Source organism: Fukomys damarensis, unplaced genomic scaffold (genome assembly GCF_012274545.1).
Source record: "Fukomys damarensis isolate Sample0158 unplaced genomic scaffold, DMR_v1.0_HiC HiC_scaffold_14, whole genome shotgun sequence".
Lineage (NCBI taxonomy): Eukaryota > Metazoa > Chordata > Mammalia > Rodentia > Bathyergidae > Fukomys > Fukomys damarensis.
Genome location: NW_022900926.1, coordinates 25,763,619 through 25,783,937, shown reverse-complemented (window position 1 = coordinate 25,783,937; position 20,319 = coordinate 25,763,619). Strand labels below are relative to the sequence as shown.

Genomic DNA, 20,319 nt, shown 5'->3' with positions numbered 1-20,319 from the left:
TGGTGGTCAGCCCTTCCCTTCCCAGCCAGGCTGTCTGGAGAGCTGCTGCCAGGGTTACACAGTAGAGGTCAGAAGCTCTTGGGGTACTTGTAGCAGTCATCTATGTGCACCCCTTTATTTTACAATGGAGAAAATAAAGCTTAGACTAAAGCCACACAGGTGCCTTCAAGGCAGAAGCAGAATCCGAGTCCCTGACCTGTAGTCCTGCTCTGGGTCCTGACCGTGAAGGGATGTCCTGCTGCACACAGGACAGGAAAGCGATGGAAGCCCCGCTGAGGGGAGCATAGGACCCCGAAGGGAAGCGCGGGCTCAGCAGGGAAGGAGAATCACCCACCCCTAAGCCCGGCTCTCAGCAGAGCCTCTGGCCATTGCTGGCAGCGCCAAGACCAGTGCGGCTGCAGACACATCTGCCCCAGACCCCATCTTTGATTGTTTCGTTCTGCCCCTCATTTCACACATGGAGAGCAGCCGAGACTTGACGAGGTCCAAGTCCAGCCCTAGTCCTTTGGTTACGAACCTCTGTCCTCATTAGCAGTGTATGACCAGAACCCACCACAGGGAGGGGCGTGCAGTGGCCATTGCCACTTGCCAGATGCGCCTGGCTCCAGGCCCTGGGAAGGCAGCAGGCACATTGCTGCGGGGGTTTGGCTCTGGCTTCTCCTCTGATGTGCAAGGCCTGGGGGTGTCCTTTGAGGGGAGCTGTCTGTGCTTATGGAGGATCCTACCGTCTTCTGTGTCCAGGGCTGACCTTGGGGCTCCAGGTACCTTTGCGTTGTGCTTGACCTTCCTGCCTGTGGGGTTCTGGGAGAAGCTGTGTGCATGTGCATTGAGGTCCCTTCTCACTGAAGTGCCATTTTTTTCCCTAGGGAATGAAGATTTTCTTCATGGTGGTAGCAGCTGTGTACATCCTGTACCTCTTGTTCTTGATAGTACGGGCATGCTCAGAGCTCCGCAACATGCCCTATGTGGGTGAGCACCACTGCGGGGACCACCTGGCAGAACTGGAGTCTCCCAGTGCACGTGAGGGAGCATTGGGTCCCTGGGAGCCGTGAGAGGCCCCAGTGGGTGATTACCCATTTGGAGGGAGGTCTTTGAGTGGAATCTGGGGGCCCTGGGTGCTTTGGGGCTGTGAAAGCAGCCCAAGTCCTGTCAAGACCACGCCATAGTCCTGGGTCAGAGTGAGTCCCCTGATCCCTTCCCCCATATGTACCTCCAGAAGGGGGTTATGTGAGCTCCCCCAGGCTAAAGCCCAAAGCAGAGGGTTGGTGGGGAGGGTGTGGGGCTAGGGACTGGTTTTCTTGATGCAAGTGGAATTTGCTGAGCATGTTTCTTTTTTAGATCTCAGGTTAAAATTTTTGACTGCGTTGACCTTTGTAGTGCTTGTTATTAGGTAAGACTTTATGTTACAAAGTAACTTTGAACTTTCATTCTACTGTCATGAGTATCTCTTCTGTTTGTGGATTTTATTATTGGTGGTTTTGGCCCCATATGTGAAGTCAGTTGGCCTCTGCCCAAGGCTGGGGTACTGAAGATGTAAGGGCCCTGAGGTGTAGGTTCTGTGTGTTCAAGAGTAGGAAGGGCAGACCACAGCACCCTGACCGTCGCTGACACCCGCCGGGTGTGCTGCATACACTGTTGCTGGAAAAGAGAATACTGTGAATGGGTGGGGGCGGGTGGCTCTGGGCCTTGGGATCCTGCTAGTGCTCTGAGGACAGGTGTGAGTTAGTGTTGCATGTGTTGGAAGCAGCACAGTTGGCCCCAGGGAAGAACTGCGGTGCCCAGCCTGTGGTGCCCTGAATAGAAAAAGTTGTTTCTTTGAAAAATTCTTAAGAATTATTTTTTGTTTAATTTGCCTCTGTCTCCTAAAATGAAAATCCAGGAGAGTAATAGTGATCTTCATTCCTTTTTGATTGTTTGGATGGCAAATAAGTGGATGTGGACTTTTTCCTGGATGGAAGCCATCCAGGGCCTCAGGGGGCCTGGCCCTCTGCCAGGTTTTCCAGGTTGGCTCTGGAGCTCCCAACCTTCCTGAGGGTGAGGACTCCTTTGTGGCGGAGTCTCCCGCTTCACCCCTAGACGTGGGAGTCCAGCTCGGACTTCTAAATGCACTTTGGTTTCATTCAGCAACTAAAGTCATGCGAAAGTATATGTTTTAAATATTGTCCAAGTGGCCTCTGCTCAGAATCTGAAGCACACATTGTCTCTATACCTTTTCATGTGTCCCCCACGCAACCAGCACAGACTAACAAGCACACCTCCTCACACCCTGTGTCTTAGTCACTTTCTCGCCACTGAGACACAGTTTAAAGCAGGAGAGGTTTATTTTGGCTCACTGTTTAGGATTCAGTCTATAGTTGGCTGGCTCCAAGGCAGGAAAGAAATGGTGGGTCTGGTGGAGGACAGCTGGAAGCAGAGAAAGGAGGAGTCAGGGAGGGAGATCTGTCCTTCCAGGTTGTGCCCTCAGTGACCCGCCTCTCCCAACCAGACCCTACCAGGTATAAGGCCCCATAATCCAGTCATTTTCCAAAAGCCCCACCTAGAAGCATGAAGCTCTTGGGGAATGTCTAGATATAAATGATAACATTCTGCCCCTAGCCCCCAAAAGATTTATGTGCGTCTCTTTGTGCAAAACATACCATGTGTAAGAGTTGCCAAAGTCTTGACAGTTTGAGCATAGCTGAAAAGTCCCAGCCCAAAATCTTCTCTGAAACTCAAAGCAAACTCTTAGCTGTGAGCCCCTGTAAAACTTTTTAAAAAGTTAAATACTTTCAGCATATACTGGCACAGGATAAACATTCCCATTTCAAGAGAGAACAAGAGGGAGATAAAAAGCAGTGGAACCAAAGCAAGACAGAAACCCATCAGAGCAAACATTAAATCCTGTAGCTTCATGTCCAGAACCTCTGGGTAAGCTGTGATGAGATATGAACTCCAAATGGCTTGGACAGCCCTGGCCCTATGACATTATCAGTGGTTGCAGCTCTCATGACCTCTCTTGGACTGGCTTTGTGCTCATTCCTTGTTGCTTTCCTCAGATGTTCTACATTCCTGGCTTCTCCAACTTCTTGTGTCTCTGTTGGACCTGTGGCTTCACTCTCACAGCTTCACATACTGTCCTCTCAGGCAAACTGTCTGACCTTCCAGGTCTTTTGAAATTTAGGCAGAAGCCTCCTTGAACCTATAACTTTTGCAACTCTGCATGTCTAAAACCAGCACTGTAGATGATGCCAAGGTCTATCACCAGTTTGAGCAGTAGCTAGGCTCCCTTGAATTTTGGCTGTAGCAGCCCCAAGTGCCTGGATGGCTGAGCACTGTGAACCAAATTCTGGGGAACTAATTTCTTAGACTGCTGTTCTGGAGCAGAGTGCCTTGTCTTCTCAATTGAAAGTTTTACAGCTTTGCACGCTTGAGCTTGAGAAGGGTAGGGTTTTGCTGATTCCCCAAGCCATTTTTCTTTGTCCTGATGTAAAATACTTGGCTTCTCTTTTTTTTTTTTTTTTTTTTTTTTTTCATTTTTTGGTACTCAGGATTGAACTCAGGACCTTCTGCTTGCGAGGCAGGCACAATGCCACTGAGCTACATCCCGAGCCTATGGCTTCTTTTTAAAACTAATCTTTTCGGCAACCAGGCACTCCTCTGCTCCAGCTTTATAGGCCCCAACTTCACAGCAACATTTTTTCTGGTAAAACTCAAAGCTTAAAATCACTCAGCTGTACCATCTTGATTCTCAATGGAGAGCTGACCAAAAGCCCCCAATAGTACCCATGCCAGAGCCTGAATGGTGAGCTGCCTTGAAATTTTCTCCACTAGATTAATTAGTCAGCCACCTTCATTCTCAGGCATTTACAAAGTTTCAGGACATAGGGAAATGTAGACAAGTTTTGTGTTAGAGGACATTGCACATGGTCTGGAGTCCAGCTGCCAGTGGAGTGTTTGTTCCCAACTGAAACCTCCTGAGCCTGGTCTTTACTTTTTCCATTTCTATCAGCATTCGGATCTTCTGAACTCTGACCAGAATCTCCCATCAACCTCTGCTCACAGCATTTGAGGGCTTCTCTAGTTGGTATCTCCAAACTTTTCTATAATTCCCTGTGAACCGGTTCCAAAGGCTTCTGAACCACATGGTTGGGTAACATCACAGCAACAACCCTATTTCTCTGGTATCAAAACTGTGTTTTAGTCATTTTCTTGTCACTGAGACACAATACCCAATAACCACAACTTTAAGGAGCAGAAGTTTATTTTGCCTTAGGTTTCAGTCCATGATCAGCAAAGAAGAAACAGCATAGCAGAGGCATAGGGCAGATGAGAAGCTCACCTCATGGTGGCAGGGAAGCAGAGAAAGAGAAGGGAGGAGCAAGGGAGGCAGATATACTCTTCCAGGTCAAGCCCCCAGTGACTGCCTCTTCTGACCAGACAAGACCCCACATCCTAACGGCAAGTCAGCTATAATGTTCCTTAATCCAGTCCCCTAAAAGTCCCACCTAGGAGCACATGAGGCTCTTCGGAACCATCTAGATATAAACCGTGACACTCTGTCACACCTTCACACACCCCCTCACTCATGCTCCCCTCACACATATACTAACAAATACCCTCTCACACAGACCCTAACATGCACACCTTCTTTTACCCTCACACACATGCTCAAATACATGTTTTTTCACTTACATAAATCAACACACTTCACACACTGTCACCCTCAAGCCTCCCAGTCCACACGCAGCTGCTCCCACTTCATGGCCCTTGTATGACTTCCAAAGAGTGATTCTGCTCTTGTGATCTGTCTTCAGATGTGTGTCAAGGGGATTCGTGTATTTGTCCTAAAAATATTGATCAAGTGGTGCCTGTGCCAGCAGACAGGCACCGCCTGGTGTGGCATTTATCATCCATAGAGGAAGACAGGTGACAGCCAAAGAAATAAGTAGCATAAGGGCCCCACGAGAGTAAGATAGGCAGACATGATGACAACAGAGGCCCGAGGGCTTGGAGGTGGGGAAGGAGGACCCTGAGAAGATGGGAAGCAGCCTGAGGTGGCAACAGCCTTGGCAAGTGGAGGTGCGGCAGCATCACAGGCCCAAATTGGGGGAGATGGTAAGGGCAGTTTCCTGGAGGTCGGAGTGGGCTCTGCAGGTCACCAGAGTTGTCAAGGTTTTGTTCTGTGGTGGGAAACCCCAGGAGGGCTTGGAGCTGACTGTCCCTCAGAGGTGGGTGGAGATGAGCTTGCAGGTGGGTCAGGGGGCACCCATGGGAGGGATATGACAGCTGGGATCCTGGTGGGAGGCCACAGAGTTGTTCCAGGAAGAGTCAGTGATGGCCCCAGTAGTCCCGGAGGGCTGAACCACTGGTGTGCTGTTCTCGTCACTCCGTCGGTCACTGTTCCAACAGGGGGACATGATTGAGGAGAGTGGCCTCCCTTATGGGAGTCGATCTGTCCGAGGAGTTGTTGTTGAAGACAGGAAGTGAGGGGACTGGAGCTGGGAAGGAGAAAATGGTGGGCACTGCTTCCAGATTCCTGGTTTGAAACGGGAGTGCTCTACCTCAGGTCACCTTGCCTGTCCCAAAGCTCACCAGAGGTCAGGCCCTCCTGGATCTGAGACCCAAGGAATAGAGGCAGTGGGTGGTGAGGAGGCTCTGTGTGTGTGTGTATGGTTTCCATGACTATAAATATTAATGGGATAAACACAAGTTGTACAAAGCTAGTTTCACTCCTTTCTATATTTTTACGTATTGTCTCCTCTCCTCTTTTTTCAGCATCGTCATCCTTTATTTGAGATTTGGAGCACAAGTATTGCAGGACAACTTTGTAGCAGAACTGTCAACTCATTACCAGAATTATATCCTTTTCGTGGGAGACCAAGGGATGCTGTGTGTGGTGGTTAGTGTACAGGTCTGGACCCTCAGGAGGAGACGTTTCACTCCTTGTGGGTTGTCCTCAGGAGGCCCAGGGACTCATGTGTCTTGACTGTGCTAACAGGCATCTCTCACCCTAGGAAGGGTCAGCTAGGTCACCACCCTCCTCTGTTGGCAGGAAGTCAGATATGCAGGGCTAGGCCACTACTTGAGATTGGTCACCGTGTGTCTGAGTCCGGACCCAAACCCAGATCTCAGTGCTCTGGAGCCTGCTCCACCTGCGGTGCTTTTCTTCCGTTGTGCAGGTCTGTGTGACTGAATGTCACGGCTCTGAACCTGGATCAGCCAGGAGCGCACCCAGCAGTGGCCCAAGGGCTGATTGATTTGTATGTCAGTATCTACCTCACCGTCACCCAGGCTATCTCGATGTCACTTCTGCAGTGCTTTGGCAACTTAGCAGGTTGAGCTTGTGCATGCAGGAAGGGGCTCAGAGTTGCGGGATTCCCTCACCAAGCCTGGTTAGCAGCTGTTCCTCTTGGGTTCCTTGTCTTTAGTCAGGTGGATGCTAGGTGTGTCTCTTCTTTGACCCCCTTGATGGGGATGCTGAGCAAATTAATCCTTTAAATTCTAGGCTCTTGCCTTAGGACTGCTTATATCCTTAGAATTAACACATGATTTAAAATTTTTTTTCTGACTTGATTTCACACTAAGCTATCATCAGGTTTTCAAAGGGCTCTGTAACCCAGAGTATGTCATGAACAGTTGTTCTGAGAGTTTCAAGTCTGTATTAAATTATGTCAGGAGACATGGGTTCTCTTCCTGACCTGTGTGTGGACATGACTCAGTCCCACCAGACCCTGCATCCTGCAGTGAGAGGACACCCACTGAGTGTTGTCTCAGTCTAGTTCCCTCTGACGGGAGGTCACACTTCACCTGTTAGCTCCTGTGACCTTGAAGGGTTATTAAGGTCTGTGGCCATGGGCTTGATCTAGGGAGTCGTGACATCTTTGTTATGGGCCCAGTTGTTTGTGGTTAGCACCAAAAAGGCTACTGATGGTAGGGAGGAGGACCAGACTGAGGGCAAAGATACCGGTATAACCTTCAAGCCTGATGTTCCCTCCCTTGACTGCACCACCAGTGGAATTCTTATCCTTCTATGGCTTGTTGAACTTCTATCTGTACACTTTGGCCTTTGTGTATTCTCCATCGAAGAATGCTTTATATGGTAAGCCACCTCATGTCTGGGTTGCTAGCCGAGTGTCTGAAACAGAAGTCTTCATTGGTTCAAGACTAACTTAATGGTTTTCTGTGGATGCTGGGCACCATGATTCATGGTGTCTTCTGTTTGGGAAGAGAGAGGCAAGGCAGTTAAGCCGTGAGCCTAGAGTTTGGGTTAGAAGACAGCATATATTGAGCTGTGTTGTGTATTGTAGCACTTGATGAATAAATTAATTTTGTCAGTGGTTCCTGGAACAAGCAGATACCCATTGGCCACATGAAGTAGTCTGTGGAATACTAGTTTCCTGACCACTCAAAGGAGAGCCAACCCCCAACCCCCCCCAAAAAAGAAAACAAGGTTGCCCTCACACTGGGCTGGAGAAGGGTGAGAATAGCTGGGATAAATACAGTGCATTGGTGCTGAGCTTTCAGACACCTTCACAAGCTGCATCTCCTGGAGCTTCACAGTGGCATGATGTAAAAGGAATAATCACTCCACTTTACAGACAGAGAAACTTAGTGGAGGCTGCTACAAGCTGGGACAGGTTCAGAGCGGGCAGGACAGAGCCTTGTATGCTGGGGCCTGTCCCCACTCCTGCTGCCTGCGTGGACCTAGAAAATGCAGTTCCCATGTGTAGGCACCTGTGACCACCAGCTCTTTCCTACAGACCACCGTTAATCTGCACACCTCTCTCATAGCTAAGATAGACTCCTGAGGTGACTTGTCCATGTACACACAATTATCTCCATAGCTGTGGCAGCCAGCAAGGGTTGGCAGCCAGCTTTCAGACCTCTGTAACATAACTTGCTTGAGATAAAAAGGCTTTTGTTGGTTTTCAGAGTCCCAGTTGAAAGACAATCCTGCATTTTCCATGCTCAATGACTCTGATGACGATGTGATTTATGGGTAAGTCACTGTCTCTGAAGTCCATATCATGCAGAGCATTCCCACCTGGCTTTGCATGTGTACTGAATGCATATTATTATCTAAGATTATTTTTAAGATATTAGAACGTTACCTGGAGTGTCATCTCATTCCATGGCTGTTTTCATATGTTTCAAGCTTAGATTTAGTGGCATCCTTTGCAGAATGCCTATAGCACGTGGTGACCACAGAAAGAGCAGTTTTCTGGCCAGATGAGCCCTGGCCATTGAGTGGGAGGAGTGGGCAAGATCAGGTGGCAACAGAACACAGAGGGAAGCTTTGAAATGGGTCCCTTCAGATTGTGTGTCAGTGTGCAGGAAGAGTCACTCGAGACCCGTGAGAGTGGAATGGTGTCAGAGTTCTCTTTTACAACAGGAGTGACTATGAAGAAATGCCACTGCAGAATGGCCAAGCTATTCGGGCCAAATACAAGGAGGAGTCGGACAGCGACTAAGCCCCGGGCCCTGGGCAGGACTCAGGCCAGGTGCCTGCCTTCCCTCTGGGACTGTGTCCTGGCCTTCCTCTCTACCTGCTGATGTTCAGACTTTTCTTATAGGCACAAGTTTCCTGCTCCTTATTTGTTTACATATTTTACAAAGAAAAACCAAACCAGAAGGCAAACTGAACAGTTGGGCCATATGTTGTCATAGTGGCTCTGTCTGGGAAGAGAAGTTGATAAAAAGTTAAAAAGCCAAATCCTTTTATTTGATTTCAGATGAGAGGGTATGCTTTCAGTGGCACAGAAAAAATTTTTCGTAGAATCTGAGTTTTATATTATTTCTTTTAAAAAAACAATTCACTAATTTCAGGCCCATGAACTGTGATGTCCACCATGGCAGCATTACCCTTCTTTCTTTCTGCCTTTCCTCTCTTCCCCACTATACTGTTTAGTTTTGTATTTTGTTTTTAACACTCCACATTCAAAGAGAAGCCTGCTTTTCTGTTGCTGCCTCTAGTGGGCAGTCCTTGCCATCAGGTGGTCAGTACACACGCAGTGATGACATTGACTGCATTTGGTGAGCCATGTAAGGGTGTCAAGGAGAATGGCAGTTGGCCAGGCTCCAGCCCTTCCCTATCCAGGAAGCTGAAGTGATAGTGCCATGGTGATCCAAGGAGGGTTAGCTAAGCTGAATGGGGCAGGCTGAGATAACGCACAAGTTACCAGGTCTGTGGACAAGGTCTTGTGCCATGGTGCTTCCCAAGGCTCTGTGCAAGTTTGTGCATGTACATGAATAGAAGCACATTTCCTGTGGCTGAAGGGGGCAGTAGTGTGTGGACACAGGTAGATTCCTGTTCCAGTGAATAGTAGTTTCTGCAACTCTGTTGGACACAAAACCCCATAGAACTTTATTTTTTTTAAAATAAAAGCTACATGAATTATTATTACCGATTCTTCATTGCCAGAAATGTTTTTCAGTTTTCATATTTGGAAACTAGATGAAAAGAAGGTAAAACATTGTAAGTGTCTATGTATAGAGGTAACGTCTTTGGAAGTCATTTCCTATCCTTGGTGAGTCCCACAGGGATCAGGTGAGTAGATGGGTCATTTTGCAACAGAAAGATCTTTCTGGCACTGGTGAAGCACGGGCATCAGAGAAGGGCCCGAGAGTGCAGCTCCTTGTCAGACTCCAGATAGTTTCCTCCATTCCTCCCTGGCCATGCACAACAGTGTCTCTGTTAATGCAGGGTAACTAGCTTTCCTGCCTGCTGCCTTTTTGGTGAAAGAGGCCTACAGGGACTTACTACATTCACTCCATCTGTGCTCCAACTCATTTCTGAGCTGCATTGCAGGTGGTGCCCAGACCCTAGAGATGCTTGTGAGAGACCATTCGTGATGACTTCCTGTCTTTTTAATGATGATATACTTTAATATTGATTCCATTTACATTTGTTTTAAAAACCTTGTAAATATGAATGTTTGAAAGAAAACTTTATAACTGCAAGGGTAATTCAAGTTTACATGATTTTTACATTTGCAATGCTGTGATGACTTTTTGATTCTGTGTACTCAAGCGGTATTCAAAAAATTTTCTGTTACCAAGTTTTTACAACTTCTAAGACTACTTGTAAATAATTTTATGTATACTGAGGAAGACTGACTTGTGCTGATTAACATTCTATTATGTGGCATAATTGACATGTTTTAATCATTATAAAAGAATCATCAATGATTTGAAATGCTGTTGTTTTATCAGTAAATGTAAAGGTATGTGAGGCATTTATCCAGACCTCAGAACTTTTAAAAACTTTGTTTTATAGTGTAATTATAAACTCAAGACCAAGTGTCCTCATACTTTGATTTTTAGTAACATCAGTGATATAAAAAATGGGTGTATTTTTGTTGGAACAAGAAAAAATTTACAAAGAAAGCACATAAAGGGATAATTATTAAACCATTCATTTCTAATTTTTAATCTACAATGCATCATGTATATTACATACTCTATGTAAAAAGTTGCTTACAGAGCATTTAGCATGTAGAATATATCCCATAGGCATAGGTTAAAACACTAAAGTCTGCCAGAAACTGATAGTAATAAGAAAATTGTAGTGTTTTAAGGTATTGTAGTTTGCAACCTTAAATTGTAAGTTCAAAGGGCTGACTCTAGTTCTTTCATGGTAATAGCTTGAATAACTAACATCATCTTTGGGATTCTTTTATATTGGCCCAGTTTAGGGGAACCTAGATGACAAACAGAGCAATTTTATAGTTTCCCTAGGGAGAGCTTCATTATCCACATGGATAATAGATCTGCTTGATTTATTATTAAATCATTACAGTGTGAGGTGGTGGCATTTTCTCTCAAGCCCCATTTGAAAGGGTACAGAAGGCAATATATACAATATATTTAAGTCTTGGAAGGCGATCACTGTACATAACTGCAATAAGTAAACCCACCCCACTGGATAGGTTACAAGACAAATGTCACCAGCCTTAGTATTTTATGAACTATATATATTGAAGGCACAGTTATGATAGTTTATAATATGGCCAGTAGCATTTCCTGAATTATTTTAAGGAGAAACTGGGCATCCATGAAGGGGATAATTAAAAGGAACTTCTCTATGAACATTTAAGACACTAAAGTGTATTTGTGGACTTTGAAGGTTTTAGAAACCTGTTGCCTTAGAAGATAGATTTTTAGGGGGCAGGAGTGAATCTTTTCCCAAGGCCAAAGGAAGTTGCCGTAGTCTGTAACAACTTGAGCATTTTATCTTGATGTTTTGGATCTTCTGGTAAGTGTAATCACATACTATGAAAAAGAATTTTCTGCTGTTAAAAACTGCCTTTTTATAAAGACTATAAATATTTGTTAAAAACACACACACGCGTGCGCGCGCACGCACACACACAAAACTCAAAAGATAGAACTGTGTAACAGATTTTGGAACTGTCGGTGGAGCAGTATCACCTGATCAGTGATTGTAAACAATCAGACAGAAGTCAATAAAGTTTATTTATGACAAACTTGCAATCTGGGAGTGGCTTCATTCTGACAGTGTCCTTTTCCAATAAATGTTAAACATTCAATCTTTAATATTATCTGTTCTTTGTGTATGGAGGTAATTTTGTCTTTCAGGCATGAGTGCTTTAGTAAGAGGGCTCTGAAGACAAGAGCAAGGCGTTGTTTGAGCAATATCCTTCTTACCCTGTCTGATGCAGCTCACAGCTGAGCCCCAGAGGTTGATGGAAGGCCAGGCTTTGGGGCTCACCTCCCCACTTAATTAGATATGTGACTTTAAATCAGTCATATAATCTCCAAACACTTCGTGATTTTTAAATAATTGCACAATTGTAGTGGACACAAAGTGACTATAAAAGCATTCTGTAAGCCATAAAGTACTAAAACAATTTGTGACTGCTACTGAAAAAGAACATGGGGTCTAGCTGGGCATGGCTATGGTAGGGTGTGTGTGGTGGTGCATACCTCTAATCCCAGCACTGGGCGGCTGAGGAAAGAGGATAACAAGTTCAAGCCCAACCTGGGCAACTTCAAAATAAATTTTAAAATCAGCTGGACATGTAGCTCAGTGGAAAGGCTTTCAGGACAGAGAGGAAGGGAAGGAAAAAAGAGACATGGAGCTAAAGTTGAAGTGTTGCAGCTTTGGGTCAAGCATGTATGAGGTCTGTCTCACACGTCCTATCCCTCAACTTCCTGAATGGGTGGGGGTTTAAGAGTGAGGGGTGTCTTATGCCTAGCAGAGAAATCTCATCAGAATCCAGCAGTGCTGTCAGGATCATGGTCCCATGGGTGAAATCAGAAAGCCCTCATGCCTAAGCAGATACAACTTTGTGATTCCACTGAGGCATCTTATTTGTATATATGTATGTATTACATTCCTAAAAACAATCCTAGGATTTTTCTTTCCTGTTTTTGTCTTGCTGTTGCTTCTTGGTCCATGATGACGGTGGAAGTAATATAATGACACAAAACTGATAGGATAGAAGTAGATTATTCTATTATCTACATCTCTGAGTTATACACAGAACCTGGGACTCACCTATGCACATTGTTTAATCTTCCTGTGAGGGTCACAACAATCTCCCCAGCTCTGTGATCTCCAGCGATTGCGATTTTGCCAATGGACCCATGCTTCATCACTGACAGGAAGCAGGAGGTGACCTTGCAGCATGGCCTGCCAAAAACCTGGCCTCTCCTCTTTCCCCACAATGCTGATCCTAGAGAGAGTGGCTCTTAGGGCAGCACAGATGGCAGAAAGCTGAATGCAACTTTTCCTTTTCTTTGGTTTTATAGGTTCTGAATTCACTAACTGTGAAGAATTCACTTGTAGAATGCTGTGTAGACTATAAAGAAAGCACAAGCTTTAAATTTGAATAATTTATTCTAACAAAAGTATAAAGTATGGAAAATTAATGAATCATTTCAGAGAATAAAATGTCCCACTTGCAGAATTCAGTTTTTAGCACCTTTGAAAAGAAATACAGAGTTAAGACAGGTGGCAATACAAGCTCCAGAACTACCCATAGAGACTTAGTGTGCATATACAAAGCAGTCATTTGGTTTATTTCTCTACATTTTGAGAATGCCACAGAACAGAGAGGAAAAAGGTGTCACTGAATTCATGGTTGGTAGTTAGAAGATGGAACAGAAACTTTGAGACAAAAGGAAGCCACAGGCTTGATGAGATCAAATGGACAGTCCAAAGGTGCTGACAATGCAATACATGGTCTTGTTCTCCCATCGCACAGTGCAGCTACCTAAGGAGAAAGACAGACTGGCACTGAAAATGAGGAAAACAAGGGGACAGAATGTTCTAATTTCTCACCCCAAGGGCAAGAGTCAAGAAACCACTTCTTTATGGTTTACAAATAAGGCTGGCAAGTCTTCATAAAATGGTGAGTAACACAAAGATACATGTGAAGACGTGAGACATCAAAGCCCCTATTTCATAAAACATCGCTTTTAATACATATCTAAGCATAGTTTGAGAAAGTACTTGAAAACCTGAATATGCATCATGACAAGACTTGACATGAAAATTATACACACCATCAGTATTGCTGTCCCAGAAGCAGGAACTTGCCGTGTGTAATCCAGCTCCATTCTTCTGCATAATTACACAGGTCACTTAAATTAAAACAAACTTATTAGAAAAATATTAGCAAGATAAATTTTGTTTTGCTTCCCTTTAATGTATGTATGTCAAACTCATGGTTGATGTTCTTAATAAAAACCGCAGGGGTAGTGCTAGAAGATAAAATAGGTACAACTCTTGAAGAGACAGGGATAGGCAAGGACTTCTGAGCAGAACCCCAGTGGTACAAGAAATAATACCAAGAACCAACAAATGGAGTCATATCAAATTAAAAAGCTTCTGCACCTCAAAGGAAACAACCGAGTGAAAAGACAGCCTACAGAATGGGAAGAAATTCTACCAGCTATACCTCAGACCGACTAACATCAAGAATATATAACAACTTGTGCCTACCTCACAAGCACAAGGACCGGAGTTCTATCCCCTGTACCCCCCACACCAAGAACCAACAAATGGAGTCATATCAAATTAAAAAGCTTCTGCACCTCAAAGGAAACAACCGAGTGAAAAGACAGCCTACAGAATGGGAAGAAATTCTACCAGCTATACCTCAGACCGACTAACATCAAGAATATATAACAACTTGTGCCTACCTCACAAGCACAAGGACCGGAGTTCTATCCCCTGTACCCCCCACCCCAAAAAATGGGCAACTGAGTTGAAGAGACACTTAAATTAGATGGCCAATAAATACCTGAAAAAAAATGTTCAACATTGCTGGCCATTAGAGAAATAAAAATTAAAATTGTACCAAGATTCCAAAATGGCTATCATCAAGAAAAATAGTAAGTGCTGGTGACGCTGCAGGGGAAAAACACACATTGTTGGTGGGAATGTAAACCAGTACAACCACCATGGGGATTCTTCAAAACACTAAAACTAGAGGTTCCATTTGACTTAAGTTATTCTTCTAAGAATCTTTCCAAAAGAGCTAAAGACATATTACAGTGACATGTATATACCCATATTTATAGCAGCATAATTTATAATAGCTAAATCTTGGATGGTGGCCCATTATGTCAGCAGATGAATAGATAAAGAAAATGTGGTTATCTATACACAGTGGAGTACTGTTCTGCTATAAAGAACAAAGTTGAGGCATTTGTAAGTAAATGAACCCACTTCAAGACCTCATGTTAAATAATCAGACACAATTTAAGAATCCAGTAGTTTCTCTTATATGAGAAAATACAAAGAACAGAAAACAGGATAGATAACAGGATGTAGGGAATTGTTTTCAAATGGGGAAGGGGAATAAGAGATGGACAGAAGGAAGAGAAAAGGGATTAAAAAAATTGAAAAAATGGAAATGAACTTTTTCAAATGGGAAGGGGAAGAAGTTGGATGGAACAGGGAGGGATGAGGGGACAGGGACAAAAAATAATTAAATGTATCTTACCAATTCCCCACAATAAATGTAATCATGACATACTGCAAACTTGTATACATTTTTTAAAAATCCAAAAGAAAATCATAGGAGTAGACTGCTTTGTCACATTCTATTGACAAATTACCTACTTCTCTTCCTTTACCACTTCCTTGTTCTAAAAGGAAATCATTTCACTTGTACCAGCGAAAAGGCCAAGAATATGGCAACACATGGCACACAAGTGACCTACTCCTGGGAGAAATTTTCTTTGAGGTCAGGCACTAAATTGCCAAGTTAGGTCTTTTTTTCTGGTACCAGACACACCTCTAATCAATGTTTTAAAAAACCAACACTAAAATTCACAAGAAACAAAAATCCATTACCGATATATTTAAATGGTTTTCCCAGCTTGGTGAGTTGGCTTAGAGTTTGCTCTACTACATTGGTGGTCCACTGATTGACTTTGCTGTGCTGGTAAGCATTACCGCCGATGGCACTTTCTATGGCCTGGAAAACAATGCACGGGGGTCACAGGTAGAGAACAAACCAAACATCTGCCAGTTAGTACTTGAATTGGACCAGCCTGGGAACTGCTGAAATAGAACTTACATAAAATACATGTTTATTTTTAGCCCCATGATTATTCCTTTACAAATATATATCCTTCGTTTAACGGTGTCATATTGCATTTAAGCAAGAATTATGTTGGCTGCAAGATCCACAGTTATACAGTGTCAAATGAATTTAACATTTTGATTCAACTGAATTTAATGTTCACTACTGCTATTTCTTTTGGTACTGGGAATCAAATTCAGGACCTTGTGTTTGCAAGGCAGGTGGTGGCATCACTGAGCTAAATCCCTGGCCCTCACTGCTTTACTATCTGGACATAAGCACTTTTATTTTTTCCTTGCTAGAAAATGTTCTATTCCTTAAAAGTATATTAGATGTTCTTCTCCAATAGTAATTAATATATATTAATACGGAGGGGAAAAGCTGCTCAACAGTAGTACATGTTAAAGTAACACTGCCACGTCACCTCATGTTTCCTCTCAGATTGGCAATGTGTACTTTTCAAATATACTTGCTGCCTGGTAACCAAGTGAAAGTTAATACAAATAACAAAGTGAGGCAAAACCACATTCCTAACAAATCAACTCTTCTTGGTTGTAGTTTAAATCACATACCTTCCTGCTCCTCACTGTTCAAACAAAACATCATACTTTAAAAAACAGTAGGAGCCGGGGATTTAGCTCAGCGGTTCCGCCACCTGCCTTGAAAGCGCATATAGTAGATAAGAAAATCATTTAGCTGTTGGATATTTTTCACAGAAACAGGCTGTGGTTCTTTATCACTCTTTATCATTAATCAATAAAGGTCAACCCCAAATTACATAGGGAATCTTACGTGATACCCTGAAAAATCATCTAATAACTTTTAGCTGGTGGCTTCAATATCTGTGCTCATACCTGGGCAGGGAAGCTAAACTAGGAAGACTTTCTGGGTTCATTTGTGCCCTGGAACTTCCTAGCTCTGTACCACTGAAGCAACCTGCTTCCTTTTACTCCCTCACACACTCCTAGGATGCCCACTGCCTCAAGGCCTCTGCACATTCTGTCTATAGCGTAGAAGCACTGTTTCCTTTCTTTGCTGTGTTCATTCTAAATGGGCTCAAATTCCCCTTTTAAATGCTCTCACTGCACCATGTTCTGTGACACCACACAGCAGGTTCCAGCGAACAGCTCCTAGGGTAAGTGTCTTAAGTCTGCCCTCCTCTCCTGGACTGTAAACTCCAGGAGGTCAGTCCATGGCATGCTCCCTCCAGAAGTATTTTATGAATTAGTGAATGAATGAATGAACAAATACCCTCTCTGTCTCTCAGCCTCCCCTTAATCTATGGGAGGTACTGTGACCCATAATAATAATGTGGATAGTTTAGGAAGGTAAGAAGATCACATCTTGACTGACTGGAAGTCATTCCATTCCATTCCATTTTTTTTCTTTTTGTATCCTTCTTCACTAAACACTGGAAACATTTGTATGATGAGAGTCTTCTATGCTAAAAGCTTCATAGAATCTAGCTTTGCTAACGGTCAATAATAGTGTCACATAAAATTTCCTGTCTGATTTAACATGTTCTGGGAGTAATCTTATTTAAATCATGAAATAAAACATTTAAAATAGCAAAACAGGGCCGGGGATTTAGCTCAATGGTGCCGCTGCCTGCCTCGCAAGGGATCCCTGGTACCAAAAAATAAAAAAGCAAAACACACAGGCTCAATAATTGTTGAAATGATTTCAAAACAGTATTTAATTCATACAGTATTTTCACTCATTTAAGCCATCAAACAAGAAGTGGACATTTTTCCTCTTACCTCTTTTACAATGTTGCTTACTTCATCAACAACAAAAGCAGTCTGTAAGGAAGAAAATTAAATTTTATTTATTTCAAAAAAAAGTTGTTTCCAATGTACTGATAAATGCAAGTTTAGGTAAGAACATAATTTAGAAATTAATATTTTAGAAAACACCTAAAGGCTATTCACTTTACTGAGGAATGTATTACAAGGAGACTCTGAAACATTGTTAGGCTCCTAAGCATCAAAGCTCTAGCAGCTCCACCAAGCTGCAGTAGGACTACAATGTGCATGTAATTTAAAGCATTTGTTTTGTTTAAATCATGCTACAGTCTAAGACTTCACTTTAAACTAGCATTCAATCTCCCCTTCCATTTCAACTGTTAGGGTTATTAATCAGTACAGATGTTTAATGAATTACTCAACTTACAGAAATTAATTTAAGCAACTTAGGCATCTATTATAAAGATTGTAACACTCTTTCCTGATATAAACTGATCAGGGGGCATAAAACTTGAGGTTTTCTTCTTTTTGGGGGGTTATTGGGGTTAGAACTCAGGACTTTGCACTTGTGAGGCAGGTGCAGTGCCACTGAATTAAATCCCTGGCCCAGGTTTTTTCTTTTTTAAAGCAACCATTAGTCACAAAATTTACAATGATTATAAACTATTCTTGGATAATAGTTTGGCATTGGGAATTGAAACCATGCTAGGCAAGTGCTCCACCACTACCTATATCCCCAGCCCTTTTAAAATGTTATTTTTGGGCAGGGTCTCACTAAATTTCCCAAGCTGGCCTTGAACCTGGCAATCTTTTCTGCCTCAGCCTCTCAAGTAGCTGGAATTGCAGGCATGTGGCATCATGCCTGGCTCATAAATTTTTATCTTAATGCTGTCCGACTTCAAGACTGACTAGCAGCTGATGAGGGAGGCTGGTTGCCCGTAGCAGTCTACTGCCCAAAGCAGAGTTTTGCTCTTTCCTCTTTACATATGGTAGAATTAAATAGGTAAAGGTTATGCTGAAAATAACATCGGTCAGGTGCTTGTCAATGTGCTTTTTTATAGGACAAAAAGTTACTGCTGAGTCCTGAACTGCCCTTAGCTCTGGAGGGTAGGCCCTGGCGACCTGGTGGAATAAAGGCAGGAAGCCCTGCTTTGGGTAAGGAGTTTTCCTCTCTGCCTGGCTGCTGACCACTGTGGGCTCTACCCTCTTCGAGCGAATTCCTTTTCAGGAGGAACAAGGACTGGCTGTCCATCTCAACACACTATACTCACAAGAAGCCATACTTATAAACAAAACCAAATCACCAAGTTAATGGAAAGTAAATATCTTAGTAAATAATTTCTAGACCTTTAAAGGACTCTTCCAAGTGACTAGAGTAATCCTAAACCATAAAGGAAAGTCCTGGTATAAACTGCCACCTGAAAGTATGAAAAGGCTAGAGGGATATTTTAGTGGGAAGTAAACCAGACTGAAAACACTGGACAGTTTCAACTTCCACAAGAAAGATGAACGGATTGAGAGTAGAATCCCCATGAAATCTAAGTATATGCAGAAAAGGCTTAGGTGAGAAGATGGAGGACCTGGACAATCTAGTAATCACTGAAGGCAAATCTAGCAGAAGCCAGTTTTGGCCTCTTCCCCTCAAGGTTTCTATCTTGTGTAAAACACAGATCACCCTGTGCAGCCCCTTCATTTTACATATTGGTCGCTTTTATCTGGAATAATGAATCACTTAGCCATCTCGCTTGTGAAAGTCTGAATTAGAATGCAGAAGAAAGGGTTTCCTGTTCCAAGGCTGTTTCCTTTTTAAAAAGTTTTACTCGATGTCAAATAATACAAGTCATTTTCCAATCTTAGTTAACAGTGTATGCGGTACCACAAGTCCTGTCACACTTGGTTGCTACCAGCATTCAAACACTGGTGATACTGCTATAGAAACTTTGTGTTAGGGAATCAGATGAAAACTGAAACTGGAGTCAGTCCTTAAATCTAATTATTTTTCCTCAAAACAGTCGTTGAAACAATTTTTAAACATGGATATTAAACCTTACCAAATTGATCCATAGTTTTTATTTCTGACAGGCTCCCTGTACACAGCTCTATTTGAATTTCAACAGAGATTATCCCGGAAAAAAAACATAAGCAACCCTTCTCAGCAGCCTTGTCCATCAGCTCTGTTCCATTAAAACCATTTTAACGGCGCCGATTACATGAGCATCTCCTGCTTATTTCTTTTGGGGCAATAACAATTTTTTTCTTCCCAAGAGAATTAGCAATCTTATGAACGTCGCAAACTCAAGCTAAAATAAAATGTACTTATTCACGGTGGCCAGGGTGGGAGTGGGAGCGGCACTCAAGGACAAGGTGCGGAACTGAAGACAAAGGCAGGTTCTGCTATTTGCACGTCTGCATTTAGCATAAAGCCTGGAGCTGAGACCCCTTACTGAACGGACTGGGAGGTAGTATCGTACACCCATATCGCGCATACAAGCTGTTCCGGACTGTGTTAAGTGCAGGCACCAGTCTGCCAGTCCCTGCTTGCGGGCACGAAGGGGGCCGGACTGGGGTCTGCGCCCCGGGATAAAGGGCGGAGTGATGTCATCCTGCCGACAGACGCCACTGGCAGCGCAGCCCGGTCAGGGTCAAGGCTCCCCGGCGCCGAGAGCCCAGGCGCTGTCTCCGCCGCGTCCCAGGCAGGGGTGGAGGCCCGGCCCTGCGCCCTCCGGGCTGGGGAACGGCCACAAAGCCCAGGAGGGCTGCGGGGTACGGGGCCCTTGGGCCCTGGCCGGGGACGCTGAGGCCGGTGTGCCGTGCAAGGAAGGCATCTAGGGGCCCTTTCAACAGGCCAGAGCCCGCGCGCCCAGAAGTCTTGGCCTTCACCCTCCCAGTCGCCCGCTGGGCGGTTACCTCCTCGGAACCCTGGTAATCTTCCATCTTTGCTCCAGCGAGTCGCCTCTGCCGCCCAGAGTAGAGCGGACTGAGCAGGCGCGCGCAGGCCACGCCCACGCTCCGGGCACGCCCACGCCCCGCCGCTC

General features: G+C 44.1%; 2 protein-coding genes across 5 annotated transcripts in view; one reads left to right on the top strand and one right to left on the bottom strand.

Annotated features, from left to right (window-relative positions):
* Tmem181 (transmembrane protein 181) overlaps positions 1 to 11,125 on the top strand; it is a 52,596-nt gene extending 41,471 nt beyond the window's left edge. For all 3 annotated transcript variants that reach the window (XM_010625236.2, XM_033763285.1, XM_010625238.3), the window contains exons 12-17: positions 867 to 969; positions 1,339 to 1,390; positions 5,755 to 5,837; positions 6,989 to 7,078; positions 7,912 to 7,978; positions 8,372 to 11,125. In XM_010625236.2, coding sequence (XP_010623538.1) covers positions 867 to 969; positions 1,339 to 1,390; positions 5,755 to 5,837; positions 6,989 to 7,078; positions 7,912 to 7,978; positions 8,372 to 8,450 — 474 coding nt within the window. In that variant the 3' untranslated portion in view covers positions 8,451 to 11,125. The remainder of the gene's footprint in view (positions 1 to 866; positions 970 to 1,338; positions 1,391 to 5,754; positions 5,838 to 6,988; positions 7,079 to 7,911; positions 7,979 to 8,371) is intronic.
* Positions 11,126 to 12,849: 1,724 nt separating this feature from the next.
* Dynlt1 (dynein light chain Tctex-type 1) lies at positions 12,850 to 20,294 on the bottom strand. Of its 2 annotated transcripts, XM_010625235.3 has the most exons (5): positions 20,192 to 20,289; positions 17,300 to 17,341; positions 15,308 to 15,431; positions 13,510 to 13,587; positions 12,850 to 13,217 (listed from the first exon to the last, which is right to left on the bottom strand). In XM_010625235.3, the coding sequence occupies exons 1-5, from the start codon at positions 20,216 to 20,218 to the stop codon at positions 13,147 to 13,149; spliced, it is 342 nt and encodes a 113-aa protein (XP_010623537.1). In that variant the 5' UTR covers positions 20,219 to 20,289; the 3' UTR covers positions 12,850 to 13,146. The 2 variants fall into 2 exon arrangements, with proteins under 2 accessions (XP_010623537.1, XP_033619175.1); XM_033763284.1 differs by lacking the exon at positions 12,850 to 13,217 and having other exon boundaries at positions 13,512 to 13,567; positions 20,192 to 20,294.
* Between the last annotated feature and the right edge of the window lie 25 nt (positions 20,295 to 20,319).